At 49.2% G+C, this 18641-nt stretch overlaps 2 protein-coding genes across 4 annotated transcripts; both read left to right on the top strand.

Annotated features, from left to right (window-relative positions):
* Positions 1-11522: 11522 nt before the first annotated feature.
* LOC148004888 (large ribosomal subunit protein eL32) lies at positions 11523-12061 on the top strand. The gene has a single exon (XM_087559831.1). The coding sequence runs from the start codon at positions 11575-11577 to the stop codon at positions 11980-11982; it is 408 nt and encodes a 135-aa protein (XP_087415957.1). The 5' UTR covers positions 11523-11574; the 3' UTR covers positions 11983-12061.
* Positions 12062-14005: 1944 nt separating this feature from the next.
* Rps19bp1 (ribosomal protein S19 binding protein 1) lies at positions 14006-17404 on the top strand. 3 transcript variants are annotated; one of them, XR_015624355.1, is made up of 5 exons: positions 14006-14078; positions 14187-14321; positions 16311-16353; positions 16595-16692; positions 16888-17404. XR_015624355.1 is itself a non-coding variant. In NM_001420251.1 (4 exons), the coding sequence occupies exons 1-4, from the start codon at positions 14027-14029 to the stop codon at positions 17026-17028; spliced, it is 426 nt and encodes a 141-aa protein (NP_001407180.1). In that variant the 5' UTR covers positions 14017-14026; the 3' UTR covers positions 17029-17404. The 3 variants fall into 3 exon arrangements, 2 of the variants coding, with proteins under 2 accessions (NP_001407180.1, XP_087414876.1); NM_001420251.1 differs by lacking the exon at positions 16311-16353 and having other exon boundaries at positions 14017-14078; XM_087558750.1 differs by lacking the exons at positions 14006-14078; positions 14187-14321 and adding an exon at positions 15698-15777.
* Positions 17405-18641: the final 1237 nt, after the last annotated feature.

Here is an 18641-nt window from a genome sequence, read left to right as displayed (position 1 = left end):
GGGCAAGGGCCTGAGGACTGATTTCGCCAAGAGCAGGCAGATAGAGGCTGCAAAAGCTGCTACAAAGTATCAACTAGAGTTAGGGATGGGTAGTTAGGGGGTCTTGAAAACACATTTCATAGCTAACGCCTGCCCTCCAGCTGCCTTCCAGGTAGCTCCCCCAGCATCATCAGGCCAGGTTCCCTGGACCCTGGTTTCCAGGGTGAGTTTTCAAGTCCCTGTGCCTCTGAGCAGCATAGCCAACTGTGCTGTCGCTGTCCGTGGTGCTGAACCTGCATTATTCTTCCAGTCAAAAAATGGCTTTCTTTTCCACAGGAAAGGACAAGAAGAGACAAAGGACATGGAGTGTGAGAAAGCCGTAGACTTTCAAGGAGAGAGCTTGACAGATGGGACAGGCTGAGCCAGATGAGAGTCGGTGTGCCCAGCTCGACAAAGCTGTTGACATGCACAAATGGATGGCGGCTGGAGGGCAGAACTGGGTAGGCTTAAAGTAACGTCCTCAGCCACTGAGTTGAACTGAAGCGTTTCTGGTACCTGTGTTCTTGTTACCCGTCTTGATGAAATGGTTGTGAGTTTTCACACTGTCACAGAACAAACAGAACCATGACTTCCGTTTCCCAGGTGCGCCACTGTTTCATGTACTCTTGACAGCTCCACCGCATAGCTGACAGGTTCGAAAATCTTGTTTTCCTCTGAGAAGTACAGAAGTGTTAGCCCCTCCTCCTCCATCGCTGCGCTCTGGGCCTGGCTCCCTGACCCACAACTGCCCCCCAGTGGCTCAATTACTTCCCAGTCCCTACCCTGGCTTCTGCTGCCAGACCTCAGCACGGTGCTCCCCCAGCATCCCCATCCCTTTCTCCTTCAAGGTCCCACAGCTGCTGGAAATCGAGAACACCAACATCCTTCAGAGGCCCCACAGTTGGGACAAAGGTGACCTGGTCTGTTTCATTGCTTTCTTATCCAGGACTAACTGAGTGTGCCCAGGAAATTCTCAAGTTAGAAAACACAAAAACAAAAACAAGAACAAAAAGGTATTTCAGGTAGACCTGGGAGGACTCCATGTTTTTAACTAGAAGCTTAGGACGTTTGTTTGTTTGTTTGTTCATTTGTTTTTTGAGACAGTGTCTTGTGCAGCCTAAGCTAACCTGGAACACTGTGTAGCCAAAGATAGGGTTTAATTTCTGATCTTCCTGCCTCTATATTATAGATGTGTGCCACAATGCCTGGCCTACGCAGGGCTGGTGACCCAATACAGGGCTTCGTGCATACGAAGCAAGCACTCTACCAACTGAGTGTACTATGTCCATAACTCAGAAACATACTGCTTTAAGAAAAATACAGTGGGCCCTGCCACCCCCCCTTTTTGTCCCATTTTATAGATGAGAGCTCAGAGCGATAAGGGAAGCCTTATACAAGGTTGTCTGGAGAGAGAGAGAGAGTTGACCTAGGTAGCAGCCTGAGGCTACCCAAGAGTGTGTGGAGGTCTTTTGGAGAATGAGAAAGAAGAGGAAGAGAAAGGAAAGGTGGAGGCAGAAGAAAGGGGTGTAGGCCATTCTCTCCCAGGTCCTTGGGCCAGGTCTGACCTACCCACAGACCCAGGAGAGAATCTTTGGACTCAGCAGGAAGATGGCCCCACCTTTTTTCTTCCACAATCCCACCTGACAGAGCAGCCTAGCCTCCAAATAATGAACGGTTCCTAATTTAATTACATCTTTAATTCATCTGGGTCTCCAAGGAACCGCAAGCTGAAGTCTGCAGAGTCGCTCGATAGTTCCCGAGAGGGAGGGAGGATTTCTTCCTCAGTTTGAGGGAAAGGAGGCAGGGAGGTGGAGTGGGGGGAGGGGGGAATGCTGGTCTCTTCCACTGTGTGTCCCCTGCCTGCCCTGCAAGGAAGCCTCTGTCACACTCTAAGAGGAACAGGAGCTGGGGAGAGCCAGGGAAGCAGTTTACAGAGGGCGAGGGGCAACAAGGAAAGTTATCCCCACCCAGTGATTTAGAAGACACAATATCTACACACAGCTAGGACTATGACCTATTTTGCCAGGCACCATCGCCATCAACAGTGTCATGACTTGAGGTTCTCTTCAAACTACTACCACCTGCTTATTTACTTGTTTCATTTTCTTTTGTTTTTTGAAACAAGGTTTCATTTGGCCCAGACTGACCTGAGCATTTTAATCCTTAGGCCTCCACCTCCCCAGTGCTGAATTTATTTGTGTGTATCGCCACATGCCCAGTTTCTGTGGCACAGAACCTCCTGAATGCTAGGCAAGTGCTCTACAGCTGAACTGTAGCCCTAGCCCTTACCATCTGCCTTTATAAATGGGGAAACTGAGGTTCAGAGGAGAGGGTGTGTCCAAGGTCACAAGATAGGTAAGAGGCAGACTTATCTTTAAAGTTCTCCTCCCCGCAGGAAGCCCCTGAATTCAAGGTCCCCTTCAGTGGGCCCCTCTTACACGCACTCTGCATCTCTGACAGGAAGTCTAGGATTTGTCAGGTCTAAGAACCAGCACTAACAGACAGGCCTATGCTCCTTCTAAAAGGGTTGGCATATTTGTAATGTTCACATAGCTAAGAGGCTGACGATGTGAATGGTGACAGTAACACTAAGTAAAGCCTGGGCTCCTAGAAGGTTCCAGGCTCATCTAAGTACCTTTCACAGATGAGCTCGTTCATTCCATCCTCACAGCACCTTAGAACGTGGCTACCACTTCCCCCTGTCCACCTTGCAGATAAGAAGCAGAAAGTCCAAAGAGGCAAGTTACCCCCTAAAGGTCCTCCACACAGGAGGTCCCTAGAACTCCACCAGGGGTATTGACAACCCAGTCCTAAAGAAGGGGGCAGAAGCAGGTGGATCTTTGAGTTTAAAGCCAACCTGGTCTACAGAGTGAGTTCCAGGACAGAAGGGCCGCATAAAAGAAAAAAAATTTTTTAAAAAGGAAAAGAAAAAAAAATGAAGAAGGGGGAGGGGAGGGCCAGAGAGACAGCTCAGCGGTTAAGAGCACTGACTGCTCTTCCAGAGGTCTTAAGTTCAAATCCTGACAACCACATGGTGGTTCACAACCATCTGTAATGAGATCCGGTGCCCTCTTCTGGTGTGTCTGAAGAAAGCTACAGTGTACTCACATACATAAAATAAATAAATCATTAAAAAAAAAAGAAGAAGAAGTGGGAAGGGAGGAGAAGGAGAAATGAAGAGAGAGGGGACCTGGCTCAGGAAGCAAGGCACCCTCAGAGACCCAGATGTGGCTAAACTTGAACTCACACCCAGTGTGACTCTTGTACCTTAGCCTCTCCCCTGCCTGGAACAGGTGTAGGGCAGATGGCCAGACACAGTATCCCAGAATCCATCTGCAGGTGATAATAACAGAGGAAGACACTAAATGCATGGGTACAGCCAGAGTGTGGGCTGGGAGTATTCCTCTAAGGACTTGGTACTGGTGTGGCACTTTTGAGAGGTGACAGGTCTTTAGGAGATGGGATCTAGCAGGAAATCATCTATATGAAGGGGGTTGTGACACTTGCTGGGTCAGTCAGTCTCTCTCACCCAGCCATGTGGTAAATCGTTTTGCTCCCCCACACACACACACACACTCCTGCCCTAGTGTACTGTCACCAAAGGGCTCCTAGTCATGGATCAAATGATGAATGAAGCCTTTCTTCTTTTTAAGTTGATCATCTTGAGTATTTGTTATAGTAACAGAAAACCGATTCCCACAGCACAGAAGACAGGACAGCCCCCTTCAGAAGGCATGAGAATCCGCTCAATTAACCCTTGTAGCCACCTCGAGGGCTGGTATCCAGGGAAGGTAAGTGGAGCTACCAACCAGACCCATCACACTAGAAGACACCCACTTATCAGAGAATAAGGGAGGGGTTAGATATATCTGGGAACACAGACCCAAAGCCGAGTCACTCTATGCCTCAGTGAGTGCTGTTGAAGCTCTGAAGCCTTGGGCTCATGGGGCTGTCTCACCAAGGGCAGCAGAGTAGATAGCCGGGGCCCTTAAGAAATCTGCAGGCTACTAACTGGATAGGCAGAAGCTACCTACAGTCTCCTACTCCCTAGGTGGGTCTTCCAACAACCCTTGTCCCAGGCAGCCTCTGAGAGGTCAGTCTGGGTCAGAGGGAAGGGATCTATAGGAGAGGAACTGGCATCTAGGTTGTGGTAAAAGCAGGGAATTGAGCCAGACAGTGGTAGTTCACACCTTTAATCCCAGCACTTGAGAGGCAGAAGCAAGCAAAAAAATCTCTCTGTGAGTTTTGAGGCTAGCCTGGTCTACAGAGCAAGTTCCAGGACAGCCAGGGCTACAGAGAGAAACCCTGTCTTGAAAAAAAAAAAAAAAAGAGGGGAGCGGGGGTCGAAGACAACACAGGAGGCTGATAGAGGGGCTGAGGAGTGGGAGGTGGGGGGTGTGGAGAACGGACTCATTTCTCACTTAGGTGGGGTGGAGGAGGTGAGGTAGGCATGGGGGAGGGGGGATGCACAGCCAGTTCCTTTGTAGGGACACAGGAATACATGTCCAGTAGGCTGTGAGGATGTGACTGTTGAGGGGGGTCAGTAAGAGGTCTGACCTGGGGGTTGGGGATTTAGCTCAGTGGTAGAGCACTTGCCTAGCAAGCGCAAGGCCCTGAGTTCGGTCCCCAGCTCCGGAAAAAAAAAAAAAAAAAAAAAAAAGAAGTCTGACCTGACTTGTAAACCATGCCACCCCAGGTTCCTGGACGCCATGGCTCTCTTGGAGCCAGTTTCCATGAGAGAGGATAGACAGAGGTGCTCAGAGCACATGCCTGCTGACATCTAGTCTCAGGCCCCAGCACAGTGGCCACCCCAAAGCCCCTCCTGGACTAAGACTACCAAGGTGCCCCTCTTCAGAGCAGACTTCTCTCAAGGACAGCACCAAGGGCTGACAACATCCTAGCTCCAGGAGGCCAACTGTGTTAAGGCCATCTCCCATGACAGACATAGCCACACAGCTAAGGAACACTGCCGTCTCCCAGCCTGTCCCTCCTGCCCATCTGCCCCCAAGTCCACACCCCAATCCCTCCCTGAGAGTTGCCATCGTTGCCCGCACTGTCGCCTGGCCTCCTCAACCCACCTCATGCCAGCTTCCCAGCATTCCAAACTGTTTCCGGAACATAGTAGGTATTCAACACATTTTCCATATGCTAAATTCATTCAACAATAGTGCTGGGCACACAGTAGGGGCCACACACTGACTATTTGGTGAAGAGTGAAGTAGGCCAGCTCCCCGAGGGCCTGCCATCCTCATGGGCAGATAACACGGGTGAGCAAGGGTAGAGCTGATGTACAAGATCTGCAGAGAGCGGTTCTCTCTCTCTCTCTCTCTCTCTCTCTCTCTCTCTCTCTCTCTCTGACATAATTGCTAGTTTATAATTCATATGCTCAGCTATTTCTAAAGAGGATTTCTTTAAAAGTTAAAATAAAAGGCCAGAAATCATTTAAGGACCCAGAATGAGAGGACGGCGTTGGGACGCTGATGGAGAGATATTCCAGTCTGAATAATAGAGTGGTGTTATACAATCAAGTAATAAATTACACGTGTGACAGTTGAATAACACTCCTCGTCTAAGTTTCCCCACAGTGGGAGGGGGAGGGGGAGGACGTGGACCACCACTCACCTGCTTCCACTACTTTTACTCGCTCTCCTCCCCTCCTAAACTTTCTGCTCTTGCTCTTCCTTGGTTTTTGAATCTACAGTGGAAGACTCTGCTCCTTTTTAGATCTATGTCCACTTTGCAAGGGAAAAACGATGGGAGGTAAACAACTATAGGATCAGTGTGAACCGGTTTTGGCCTGAAGAAGGTATTGATGGTCAGTCCCATATCACCTTTGGGGCTCCTGGCTAGACCACAGCTTCCTAAGAGAATCCGGAAGCAGACCATTTCCTCAATGGCTCCGAGTCACTGTCTGCAAGACAGGTCTACTTGCCCATAAGTCACAAGGGAGGAAACTGAGGCAAAGAAGGAAAGGTGGTTTGTGCAGGGTTGCCCATTCCCAGGTCCCTGAATATTTACCTTAAGGTGGGAGACCCTAAGACGTGGGCGGTGAGCAGGGAGAAGAGGCACTTCCAGGCGGCCATAAAAGGATTTGGTATAAAACGGTCTGAAGATGGAAGATGGAGACCAGTCTCCGCTCCCTGGTTTCCATGGCAACGAGGCCTCCATTCCTGGCGTTGTAGATATTTGCATTTTAATAGAGACGTAATTAGTTAGAAAGGCTGAGGCTGGAAGGGCCTGGGCACTGCACATACACAACCTATGGATCCAGAGTCCCCCACCCAGGGGCCACTGAAGCCCAGAATCAACCCAACCAACCCCTGGCCCTCCCCAAGCTTTTAGTAACCCTCCACAGATCCCCTGTACCTCACCTGAGGGGCTTCAGGACATCCCCACTGCCCAGATGGACACCGAAGCACATAGTAGGAGACAGACCGATTCAGGACCCCACAGTGAGATCACATGCCCAAAATTTAAACTCTGCCTAAAACATCTAAGTCACTGTCCAACCCTTGTGCATTTAAGAAACTTTCCAGCAGCTCCTTCCTGCCTCCCCAAACCCAAAGATGTTAAAAAGAAGCCATGGTGAGCTATACAATGATGATGCCTGCCTTTAATCCCAGCACTCAGGAGGCAGAGGTAGATGGATCTCCATGAGTTCTAGGCCAGCCTTGTCTATATAATGAATTTCAGGACAACCAGGGCTGCAGAGAGAAACCCTGTTCTGAAAAAGGAGAAGGAGGAAGAAGAGGAGGGGGAAGAGGGGCAGGAAGAGGAGGAAGGAGGATAGAGGAGAAGAAGGAGGAGAAGGAGGAGGAGGAAGGAGGAGGAGGAGGGGGAGGAGGAGGGGGAGGAGGAGGGGGAGGAGGAGGGGGAGGAGGAGGAGGAGGAGGAGGAGAAGGAGAAGGAGAAGGAGAAGGAGAAGGAGAAGGAGAAGAAGAAGAAGAAGAAGAAGAAGAAGAAGAAGAAGAAGAAGAAGAAGAAGAAGAAGAAGAAGAAGAAGAAGAAGAAGAAGAAGAAGAAGAAGCCACCACTGTGAAGCCAGTTATGATGATACACATCTATAATTTCGGAATTCAGGGACTGAGGCAAGAGTAGCTCCATGAGTTGGAGGCTCGTCTAAGCTATATAATGAGACTCAGTCTCAAGTAACAAAACAAGAGAGGAAGAGAAGGAGGGAGAAGCAGTAGTGCCCGAAGATGTTACACCTGCCCAGCCTGGACCTAGAATGGGAGTGATGACCTAGGATCCTACTGCAGGCACAATGCCACCTGAACCACCTTGAAGTCACATGCAGCCCCTCATTTACTGAGCATGTAACAGAGTTTATTTTATTTTACTTATATCTGTGTGTGGTTGTGAGCTGCCCCACATGGACGCTGGGAACCGAACTCAGGTACTCTAGAAGAGGAGTGAGTGCTGAGCCCAGTGACAGCGGTCCTAACAGTGTGAAGAGGACGCCCCCCACCCATGGGAACAATGCTCAGGCTCTGTGAATGGACTGGGTGTGAGGAGACTGTAACTCAACAAAGCCAGAGGGGGGGGGGCGCTCAGTCTGCAGAAAGCCTCCTGTAGCTGAACAGAGCTCTTTGTCTACAATGTTTCTCCCTCCCCCTGACCTGTCCTCCCTGAGTGTTCCCCTGCCTGAAGCAGCCTGCTCCCCCGGGTTGCAGGTTCCTTATTTACTCAACAACAAAATGCCTTGAGCACAGCCAGGCAACTTCATACTGTACCTGTAAGAATGGTGCCCTAGGGGCTGGGGATTTAGCTCAGTGGTAGAGCGCTTACCTAGGAAGCGCAAGGCCCTGGGTTCGGTCCCCAGCTCCAAAAAAAAAAAAAAAAAAAAAAAGAATGGTGCCCTAGACCACCCACCAGCTCCTTCCCAGGAATCTCAGAGAGATATTAGACCCTTCCAAGAATACAGCTGGGCTATCTGAACACCACAACTACCACACTCTGAGGTCTGGGCTCATAAACAGCACTGGAACTTCAGCCTTCCCCATGTACTGTCACGGAGCATGGAGATACAACAGCCATTCACAGACATGCACCCAGGTCCCCCAAGACACTCCTCTGACCCATAGAACACCATTCACCTACAGATGTGTAGTGCTTACTCTGTTCTCAAGGGTATTTTCAGTGCCGTGTGCATACTCCTTATAGTAACCCTATAGTGACCACTATTATATTTAATTCATGAACGAGGGAAACTGAGGAACGCAGTTTGGGACTTTCTTAGGTGACACAGCAAAGTGCTTGAGAATTCTCACAGCCTGGGTCCCGATGCCAGGGACAGGAGCAAAGGTGGGAAGGCAGGAGCTCTGCCCCCCCCTCCACTGCCCTCCACTACCCTCCCTATCCCCCCAACCTCCGGCAACTTAGCCCCAGGAGGAAGTGAGGACATTGGTCAAAAGCCAGTTTTCAGAGAAGGCCAGAGAGAAAAGGTGACTTGTTTGTGAGCACAATATGTGGGTTGAGTCTCTGTGGTGGTCCCACACCCTGGGAGCCCAAAGTCTCCAATGTCATCCATCCCTCAGTGCCCTACCACAGGGTTCTCAGATTTCCATGACAGCGTGGGCTGTGTAATATCTTACAAGGAGGAGGGAAGTTTCAAACGGAGAGTAGAGGGTCTCAGAAGCAGGCAGGGGGCCAAGCTCCCAATAGTCCATAGTGGCTATCCATCTAGTCAGTAGCCTCATAGCACTAACAGGCCAGGCAGGATCTGAGAGATGTCGGAAGGCTGGGCAGTGCGGTGTTGAGGAGGCAACAGGAGGCCAAGGCATGTGCAGCCAGTGGGAAAGGCGCTGGAAATTCCATTTGGTTTTTAATTTGAAGATGGAGAGAGGTTGGGAGCTGAGGGACTGGCAGAGGAGAACTCAGAGGCAGAAAGGGGCACTGGAGAGGGAGAGCCAAAGGACAGAGGCAGAGACACAGACAGGAAATCAGCGACTACAGAGATCCTGAGAGGCAGAGGCAGAGACACACAGAGACAAGAGAGAAGACCTCAAGGGGAAAAGTCCCAGACATAAAGAGACAGAGTCGGTCAGAGCTGGGGAGATGCCGGAGAACAGAGGCGGCACGCTAAGAGTCATCTGTGAGTAAATGTGCAAAAGGAGCCCCACTCACGGTCCAATTAATACACTTTAATGAATCGTTTACTTTATGGGGTGGGGGCAGGTCTCACTCTGTAGCCCAACCTGGTCTGGATCTGAAGAGAATTTCCCTGCCTCAGTCCATCAAGTGCTGGAATCGCTGGTGTGAGTCAGCATGCCCAGCCTCTCTCTCTCTCTCTCTCTCTCTCTCTCTCTCTCTCTCTCTCTCTCTCTGTCTCTCTCTTTCTCTCTCTCTCGGTGGGTGTGTATGTGCGTGTGTGTATGTGCGCGTGTGTGCGTGTGTCTGTGTGTGTGCGTGTATGCATGTGTGTGTGTGTGCATGTGTGTGTGTGATATGTACATGTGAACAGTCCCGGGCACGTGTCCATGCAGAGGCCAAGGCCTGCTCTATTGATCCCTGGCTTATTCTCTCGAGTCAGGGTCTCTCACCGACCCTGGAGCTGGGCAGGCACCCAAAGGCTCCTGTGATCCTCCTGTCTTCACCCCTCACAGCGCCAAGGATGGATGTGCTCGCTCACTGACACCTGGCTTTTTAGGAGGGGCTGCAGAGTGAACTTAGGGCCCTGTTCCTGCCCAGTGATCACTCATGCTCACCGAGTTATCTCCCAGCCATGGCTACACAGAGAAACTCTGTCTCGGAAAAAAACATTTTTTAAACAAATTAGGAACCCAGAGATAGTGGCTCATACCTATCTATAATCCCAGCACTCAGGAGGTAGAGACAGGAGGGTCTGGAAGTCAGGGTCATCCTCAGCTTGAGGCCAGCCTGGGCTACATGAGATCCTCTCAAAAAAACAAAACTGGAGAGATGGCTCAGTGGCTAAGAGCACTGACTACTCTTCTAAAGGTCCTGAGTTCAATTTTCAGCAACTACATGGTGGCTCTCAACCATCTGTAATGTAATCTGATGCCTTCTTCTGGTGTCTGAAGACAGCTACAGTGTACTCATAAATAATAAATAAATAAGCAAACAAATAAATAAATAAATACAAAATAACTTGACACATAGCTGAAAACTATGATTATACACACACACACATCTATACACACACACAAACACACACACACACATCTATACACACACACGCGCACGCACGCTAGTGCATGCCTGTGCTGGCAGACACTTGTTCTTGCTCACACGTCCATGCAACCTGCTTAGCCTCAGTCATGTTCACACTTGCTCCAGACTTGCAGCTCTGATCTCTAGGCCTGGCTCTGTAGGAAATGCTGTGTAGTTTTCTAGAAAATTTCTCCCTCAGAGGAAAGCCAAAGCAAAGCTAATCCTGAGATGGACGGAAAGAGTCAGTGATGGGATTCTAAGGTGGCAAGAACTACTAGAGGAGGAGGATTATCTTGTTTCCTTTATGCAGACACACCCCCTGCTAAGCACAGGGGAACCCTGGGATAGAGTCCTGTAAGGAGGAATCCAATGCAGAGACTAAGGCTCAGAGCAGGAAAGTGGCTTCCCAAGATCACACAGCCAGGACTGGAACCATTCTGAGAACTCAAGACCCACCAGCTCCCACGGAGGCCCTCGGAGGCCTTCCCCAAATCTAACAAACCTAATCTTTAAGGGTTCAGGACAAACAGCAGGCATCAAACACCCATGGGTGCCAGCCTGCTGCAGCTGCCATGTCCACCATGCCAGAGTAGGAGGATGCAGAATGCCAGCATGGGCTATGTCTGCAATATTGCCCCAATCAGTCCCCGTCTCCTTGAAGGTGCTTCAGGAGTATTGCTCCATTGATCCCAGGTGGCTACCCTGTAAGGAAGCAGCTTCCAAGGCCTATTTAATAAATGGGGTGTTCTTTGCTATGGATTTGCCGAGGGTCACGTTGCCCTCAGCAGTCTCCTATTGTTGTAATAAGCATCCAGTTGCCCTTGCACACTTTTCTGGAAAGAGACCTAGGAGGTCTCCTGGGAAGTTCAGCTTGTTGCTTCTGCCTCAGTTTCTCCAACCAAATAATACCAGAGAGGATAATCTGGCTGCCACTGGGAAGCAGGGAGCCAGCCCAAGAGCGCTGGACTTCACACATCCATCCACACCAAGTCAGGTAGTGGACCAGGAGGCCAAAGAAAGCTGTCCTGCAGCGCCACCTAATGGTCACATGGTTGCAATGTGGACAGACATGCGATGAATTTATTTCCTTCCTCAAGAAATGTTGGACAAACGATACCTACGTCAGAAAATGAAGTTTACTCATGTGAAACACAACAGGGACTTGACTCTTGTTAGAGTTTGTTATTACAAGTGTCTCCCTTCTGGACTAGTTAGTAGAGTTTTGACAATGAGGATTGTCCAGGGAAAAATCAGCTGTTTCTTTGTGTCACGTTCTACAGCATCAGGTATGCCAAAAAATATAAATAAAAAAATTAATAAAAAAACCTCTCGCTTCTTCCTCGGCGCTGCCTGCGAGGTGGCTGCCATCTGTTTTGCGGCATCATGGCTGCCCTTCGGCCTCTGGTGAAGCCCAAGATCGTCAAAAAGAGGACCAAGAAGTTCATCAGGCACCAGTCGGACCGATATGTGAAAATTAAGCGAAACTGGCGGAAACCCAGAGGCATCGACAACAGGGTGCGGAGAAGATTCAAGGGCCAGATCCTGATGCCCAACATTGGTTACGGGAGTAACAAGAAAACCAAGCACATGCTGCCTAGCGGCTTCCGGAAGTTTCTGGTCCACAATGTCAAGGAGCTGGAAGTGCTGCTGATGTGCAACAAATCTTACTGTGCTGAGATTGCTCACAATGTGTCCTCTAAGAACCGAAAAGCCATCGTAGAAAGAGCAGCACAGCTGGCCATCAGAGTCACCAATCCCAACGCCAGGCTACGCAGCGAAGAGAATGAATAGATGGCTTGTGTGCCTGTTTTGTGTTCAAATAAAACCACAAAAACTGCCAAAAAAAAAAAAAAACAAAAAAACAAAAAACCTCTCAGTACCTGTTGGTCCAATGAGTCCAGATGTTCATTTTCACTCCTCATTCACAGACTGGCTGGAGCTTCATGACTTCCACAGGTGCTGGTTAGAAGCCTCCACAAGTGAAATAAATCGGGCAGAGTTTCTCCTCACAGCCAAAAAAGAATTTCTTCAGTGTTTGGAGGTTAGAAAGCCTGTCTGGCACTCAAGAGTCTCTGCATTTGATCACCAGCACTGCAAAAACACACCAAAGTAGTGAAGAAGAGACACTTCTAGACTAGAGATTCTCAGCCTTTTTGATTTAATAAGCCCTTTTCAATCTTAAAAACTCAGGGCTGGAGAGAAGGTTCAAGGATTAAGAACACTAGATGTTCTTCCAACAGACCTGGGTTCTGTTCCCAACACCTCCACTATGGCTCACATCAGTCTGTAACTCCTTTTTTAAAAAGATTTATTTATTTGTACATATAATACGCTGTCACTGTCTTCAGACACACCAGAAGAGGGCGTCAGATCCCATTACAGATGGTTGTGAGCCACCACGTGGGTGCTGAGAATTGAACTCAGGACCACTGGAGGAGCAGTCAGTGCTCTTAACCACTGAGCCATCCCTCCAGCTCGCAGTCTGTAACTCCTTTCCAGGGAATCTGCTCACTTCTGACCTCCAAAGGGACAAGGTACGCCTGTGGTGCACAGACAGACATATATGCAGGCAAAAATCCATGTATTTTTTTAAAAATTAAAAACAAAAACAAAAGCTCAGGTAACCAGAGAACATTTATGTGTAGTATTTATCAAGAGAATATTTACATCTATGTGTAATATTGATTGTAATATTTATTGATTTATCAGACTAAACACTGAACTTTTTTCAATATTAGGGATTAAATCTAAGCATTCTACCACCAAGCTATTAATACATCCTAGCTCTCCTTATTATATGTAACCCAGAATTATGGTCTAGAATTTGGAATGTAGCTATATGATCTAAGCTGACCTGAAACTTGCCATTCTCCTGCCTCAGCTTCCCAAGTGCTGGTATTCTACGTGTCATATTACTGTGCCCAGCAGTATTCACTGATTTACTTAACAACCAACTCATTGCTTAACAACATAAACAGCATTTTGCAGCAAATAACTGTATTTTTCGAAACAAAATCACGTGTTTGCAAATGTCTTTATTTCTCTGTTTTGTTTTGGGGGATTTTTGTTTTTCTGGGATTTTTTGTTTGTTTGTTTAGGTTTTTCTTTTGGTTTGATTTTTGGTTTGGCTTGAATTTGTTTGTTTGTTTGTTTGTTTGTTTGTTTGTTTGTTTGAAACAGCGTCTTGCTATGTAGCCCAAGTTGGCCTGAAACTCACAGCAAATACTCTCTGTTCAGTCTCCCAAGTAGTAAGATTACAAAGTTCGACACCTAACCTCCTTGGCAAATGTCTTTAATGATTCTCATACAGATTCTTACAGTGCGCAGGACCGGTGTATTGCTTTGAAGTTCATGAAAAACTGTCTAAGCCTAGCAGAGTGATTTGGGTCTATAATTCCGGCCCTTGGGAGGCCCAGAGAAAAGGATCAGGAATTCAAAGTCATTCTCAGCTACAATCGAGTTCAAAGACAGTCTGGACTATATGTGTCCTTGTCTTAAAAGAAAATAAAAAGAACCATTTCTTTTGCAGGAACTCAGACTATTCAACACTTAGCCCCTGGACAGAATTGACCAATGAGGCTAGAAGTCGAGTCTGTCCACAGAGCCTGGGTCACAAGAGACCTGTTACTGAGAAATTGAACAACTGTGGCTTCTGCGCCTCGGACACGCTCCCAGTTCCCGGCTCCTCTAGGACTAGAGGAAAGCCATTGAGCCTGCGTTCTAACGTGGTACTTCCGCTCGCTGCGGAACCCTGGGTTCCGGCTCCAGTTTCTGCCGAGGAGCGAACACCGCCAGGGCGGAAGTAACTCGCAGCGTGTGGGCGGGGCTTGGCAGCATGTCGGCGGCGTTGTTACGGCGCGGCTTGGAGCTTTTAGAGGCGTCCGAGGGTAAGGAGGGCTTATCCTGCGTGGTCGCGCTGTGAAGGAGGGCCGACTGGGCGGGTGGAAAGGGAAAGCGCGTCCTCCAACTCGGTCCTTCGTTGCCTTTCCCTACAGCTCCTCGTGCCGTACCCGGCCAGGCCAAGGCGAGCGGGACTCCGGTGAAGCAGACCCGGAGGGCGAGAGCCAAGGCCAAACAGGCCGTGAAACTACGGAACTCAGCGAAGGGAAAAGTACCTAAGTCCGCATTAGGTGAGCTGGGAAAGAAGACTCCGAGTGCTTCGCAGGATTTGGGGCAGCGCCTTCGAGTTGGTGTTCCAGAAGTTACCCGAGATTCAACAAGGAAAAGATAAAAAGTGTTAAAATGGTGGGGGACAGGTTTCGAGCCCAGGGAATCTAATTTCCATGTCTGGGCTCTTAGCTGTGTTTCTTTGCTGCTATCTGCTATGTAGCCGTCAACAGATTGAGGGAAAGAGGGGAAAACCTGGTAGTGGTGGCATTCCCTGTAATCCCTGCCCTTGGGAGGTGGAGGCAGGAGAATCAGAAGTGCTGTTACTTTCCTGACTACCTGATGAGTTCAGGGCAAGACCTGATCGTGGGAGCAAATGAAACGCAAGATCCAGCCCTAGTGAGCTCTAACCTTAGCGGGGAGAGAAGCATCAGCAGGTTTTTGCCAAGTGCGTGAGGCTTGTGAGATAAAAGACTCTAGAGTGCACCGAGGGAGAATCAAACTAACAAGCCAAATTGGAAGAAATGTTAAGGCTGAGCACCTGAGAGAGTGTAAGAGCTGCCAGGTAAAAAGGAGGGTTGCTTTACCCAGAAAGGCATGAGAATTTGGAAGAAAGAAGGCTAATGGGTAATAAGTCATGAGCAAGAGTCAAGACGGAGTATATCAGTCAGGGATAGAGGGCTGGCTCAATGGTTAAGAGCACTTGATGCTCTTGCAGAGGATCTGGAGCTCCCGAAACCCACATGGCTGGCTGCACACAGTTCCCTGTAACTTCAGGTCCGGGAATTAGATACCCTTTTCTGACTCCACAGACCCTCACTTGGGGTGCACATACATATACTTAAGCACGAATGAGTGGGTATATAAATGAAGCATTCAGCCAACAGTTAGCCTGAGCACCGTCAAAGTGTTGACTCATTTGACCCTCACAGCAGCCCTGTGAGGTGAGCAATTATAGAAACAGGCGCCTGCCCAGGTGGTGCAAGTGGAAGTGAGGCAGTGTGTCCCTGTGCTGTCGTTCTTAATGTGCTCTGCTCAGGTGACAGTGCCTTCCATCACAGTAGGGATAGCAGAGAAGTGAGTTGATGTGCTTTACCGGTGAACTGTCTGCAAAGCAGAAGGCTTGTTTCAAATAGAGCATCTTAGGGGATGTGGCTCAGTAAGACTTGAGAAGGGACACAGGATGGTTATACTGCTTTCTTCTTTGACTCCATGGGCTCTATAAAGGGAGCTGAGGTGTTTGGGTTTCATTGTTTGTTTCTCCCAGCTTGGGCGATGGTGGTGTTGTTTTGACTTAGTTTGTTTTGACAAGATCTCGCCCTGTGCCTCAGGCTGGCCTGGACCTCACTGTGCAGCACAGGCTAACCATGAACTTAAATGTCTTCCTGTTTCAGCTTCCTAAGCGCTAGGATGATAGGCATGCACCACCACACCCATGTGAGCCCTTCTTAAAAGGTTTGAAGTTCAAGAGGAAACATGGTGAGCAGAGGTGGAGCGAGGAGGCATGTGTGACACTAGTGGTTTGCGCCAGTTCCCATGTCAAAGTGCCTTCCTGCCTGGTTATTGGGGTTCCCTTTACTTCTGTCCTGAGGCAGGAGCTCCTCAAGACACAGGACTAACCTCCCACCCCCGACCCTGGATTTTCTGTGGTCCCAGTGGGTGACCAGTGCACAGCCTAGTATATAGTGGGTAGGTAGGAATGGCAGAACAGTAACCAGGCACAGTGATGGTGGTGCAATCCTTTAATCCCAGCACTCAGGTGGCAGAGGCCTGCCTGATCTACAGAGTGAGTCTGCCCCCAGACCCTAAGAAAAAAAAGGATACTCTCTAAAATGCTTGCTACCGTGCTTCTCAGTTCTTTTCCTGTAGAAATGAAAACTGGAAGCCTATGCGTCCTGTGTGCCAGATGCACGGCAATGCTCAGGGTAGACCTTGTGTTATTTGTTGGTGGTGATAGATTTTTATCATGCTGTTTTTAAACATAACCCTTTCTGATCTGGCTACACATCTAGGAGCAGTTTTCCTGTCTCAGCCTCTCCAGTACTGGCATCACAGGTACATACCAGCATGGCTGGCTTAAGACACAGTCCCATGACCAACTGAAGCTATCCAATAGGGTCTGTGGATTTGCAGCAGACAGGACCTATGGGAAATGTAGATTTGGTTAAAAAGAGGCCAGGCTGTTGAAATATTCTCTTCCTTGGAAAGGACAGTGAGGTTTTCAGCAGGGTAAGGGATCCAGAGGCTTCTACAGTACAGTGAGTCTGAAATGACATGCCCTGCCTGCTACCCACAGCTGAGTACCAGAAACGGCAGTGTCAAGACCACCTCAGAGCAAACCTGAAGTTTATGACCAGCATGAGAAGCACCGTGCCCGAGTCTGTGACCCAGCAGGTTTGTCTAGGGTACAAGCTATAGGGTCCTGGGGTGACAGCTGAGGCTGTTCTTCAGAGTCCTTGTGATTCTCAGCCCTGAATATAGTGTGGAGTTATCCCAGCCCTGCCCTGCCTTAAATCCCTGTGATCTCAAGGGTTTCCATCTGTCCTTCCAAAAATGGAGATTCTGTGACCTCACACTGAACCCTTTCAGATTCTGCAGCAGAACCAAGGCCGAAAAGCATGTGATCGGCTAGTGGCCAAGATGAACAAGAAGAAGAAGAAGAAGGCTGAGGGCACTGTATTCACTGACGAAGACTTCGAGAAGTTCCAGAGGGAATATTTTGGCAGCTAGACTTCCTGCGGAAATGAATGGTGGGGACAAAAGGCACTAATCTCCTTTGACTGCCATATCTCTGCTGTCCTGTGTCCCTGCAGTGCTGTGCCGTGGGCGACCAGCAGGTGGCAGTGCAAATCTAGCCTGGCTCAGGAAGCCATATGCTTCTATCCGAGGGACACTGGAACAGAGCCGCAAGGCCTCCAGCAAATTTTCCCTCAGACTGAAGTGGACTTCTGTTTGGGCAGAGCCGTCAGCACCCTGCCAGAAAAGATTCTGCCCTGTCGGCTCTCACGAGGATCAGGTGTGGGCTGAGCAGGAACTTGGCCTGCTCAGACCACACCTCAAGCTGTAATTCGGCTGTTAGGTTCGAATAAATGTGGATTTGGGCAAATGTGGGTTCAAGTCTGCGTTTATATGCGTGTGCGCATGTGTGTTGATATGACTTACAGTGAGTCTCCCATCTCAGTGTGGATCTAGGTTGTCTCTGTCAAAGTCCCCAGGCTCAGCCTAGTATAAATGCTTTCCTTCTACCACTTAGGGCCTCCTCTCTGGGTATGGTCGCTACAGCTGCTAGAGTTGCCCAGGGAGTGACACAAAGGACCCTGCTGGTCTGCGTGGCACCAGTAGAGAGAGCAAAGTCTTATGCCATTTGGTACGGGACGTAGGCCATGGTTTTAGGAGTCCTCAGCAAGCAGGTTTACATTAAGTCTGTACCTCAACCAAGGACAGCAGGGAAAACTGGTTGCGCCACCACAGAGGGCAAACTGGACTCTTTCCAGCAACACAGTGCCAAACACAGGTGGCAAAAGAAAGATCATGTGGAATGAGCACGCTGGGGACAAACAGCACACGCCTGTCACAGGGACCAGGAGACACGTCAGTGCAGACGGGTGCACTCCTAAGGAGAATTCACACACACACACACCTGCCTTCTCCCCTGAGCCTGCCTCCTCCATTCTTGGTCCGGTGGGGTTTGTCCTCAGAACAGGGTTCACTGTCCCTGCTCCAGGCAATTCTTTGCCTTTAAACAGCGTTAGATCTCAAATGGGGACACATAACTACCTACAGCAGAGTGGAATTAGCATGGAATCTGCCTCCAGGTGACCTCTGCCTGTTGGGAGGCATGACCGTCCACCCTTCCAGAAGGTCACAGCAAGCAGAACTCAGGAGGGAGGTAGTGTGATTTAATATGGGCTAGTGATGGGAGCACTGGGCCCTCCGTGGCAATGGGCTGTCCTCTGACGTGGGTTGTTCAAAGGGACATGGGTGCTGGTCTATAAATCCTCCACCCCATCTGCCTGCTTGCTGGGTTTTGCTGACCTTCAGAGCAGCAGATTCAAGTGGCCTTGGAGACTTATATCCTCCTCCTCAAATAAGATGCTTACCAAACTGCTCAATGCTTATTCTCTAAGGCCCCCTTCTAGAGAGCATACACCTTTGGCCACATGGTCACCTAGAGGATGCAAGCAGAGATCCTGTACCTTCCCTTGTATAAGGCCTCCTCTTGGCTGCTGAGAAGGAAGATGGAGTGCAGATCATTATCCCAAGCCTTGCCAACCAGTGGCCTGATATAAGAACACCTGTTGTATTCAGCTCAATGGGGGTCTAGCAAAGGAAAGCCTACCCCA

This window comes from Rattus norvegicus, chromosome 7 (genome assembly GCF_021556685.1).
Source record: "Rattus norvegicus strain SHRSP/BbbUtx chromosome 7, alternate assembly SHRSP_T2T, whole genome shotgun sequence".
Lineage (NCBI taxonomy): Eukaryota > Metazoa > Chordata > Mammalia > Rodentia > Muridae > Rattus > Rattus norvegicus.
The sequence above is the reverse complement of the archived record's forward strand: the minus strand, read 5'-3'. Positions and strand labels throughout refer to the sequence as shown.

Coding starts and splice junctions, on each gene's coding strand:
- LOC148004888 (XM_087559831.1), top strand. CDS start 11,575: ATGGCTGCCCTTCGGCCTCTGGTGAAGCCCAAGATCGTCAAAAAGAGG.
- Rps19bp1 (NM_001420251.1), top strand. CDS start 14,027: ATGTCGGCGGCGTTGTTACGGCGCGGCTTGGAGCTTTTAGAGGCGTCC. Junction 14,322..16,594: donor AGTACCTAAGTCCGCATTAG/GTGAGCTGGGAA, acceptor TGCTACCCACAG/CTGAGTACCAGAAACGGCAG. Junction 16,693..16,887: donor CCGAGTCTGTGACCCAGCAG/GTTTGTCTAGGG, acceptor GAACCCTTTCAG/ATTCTGCAGCAGAACCAAGG.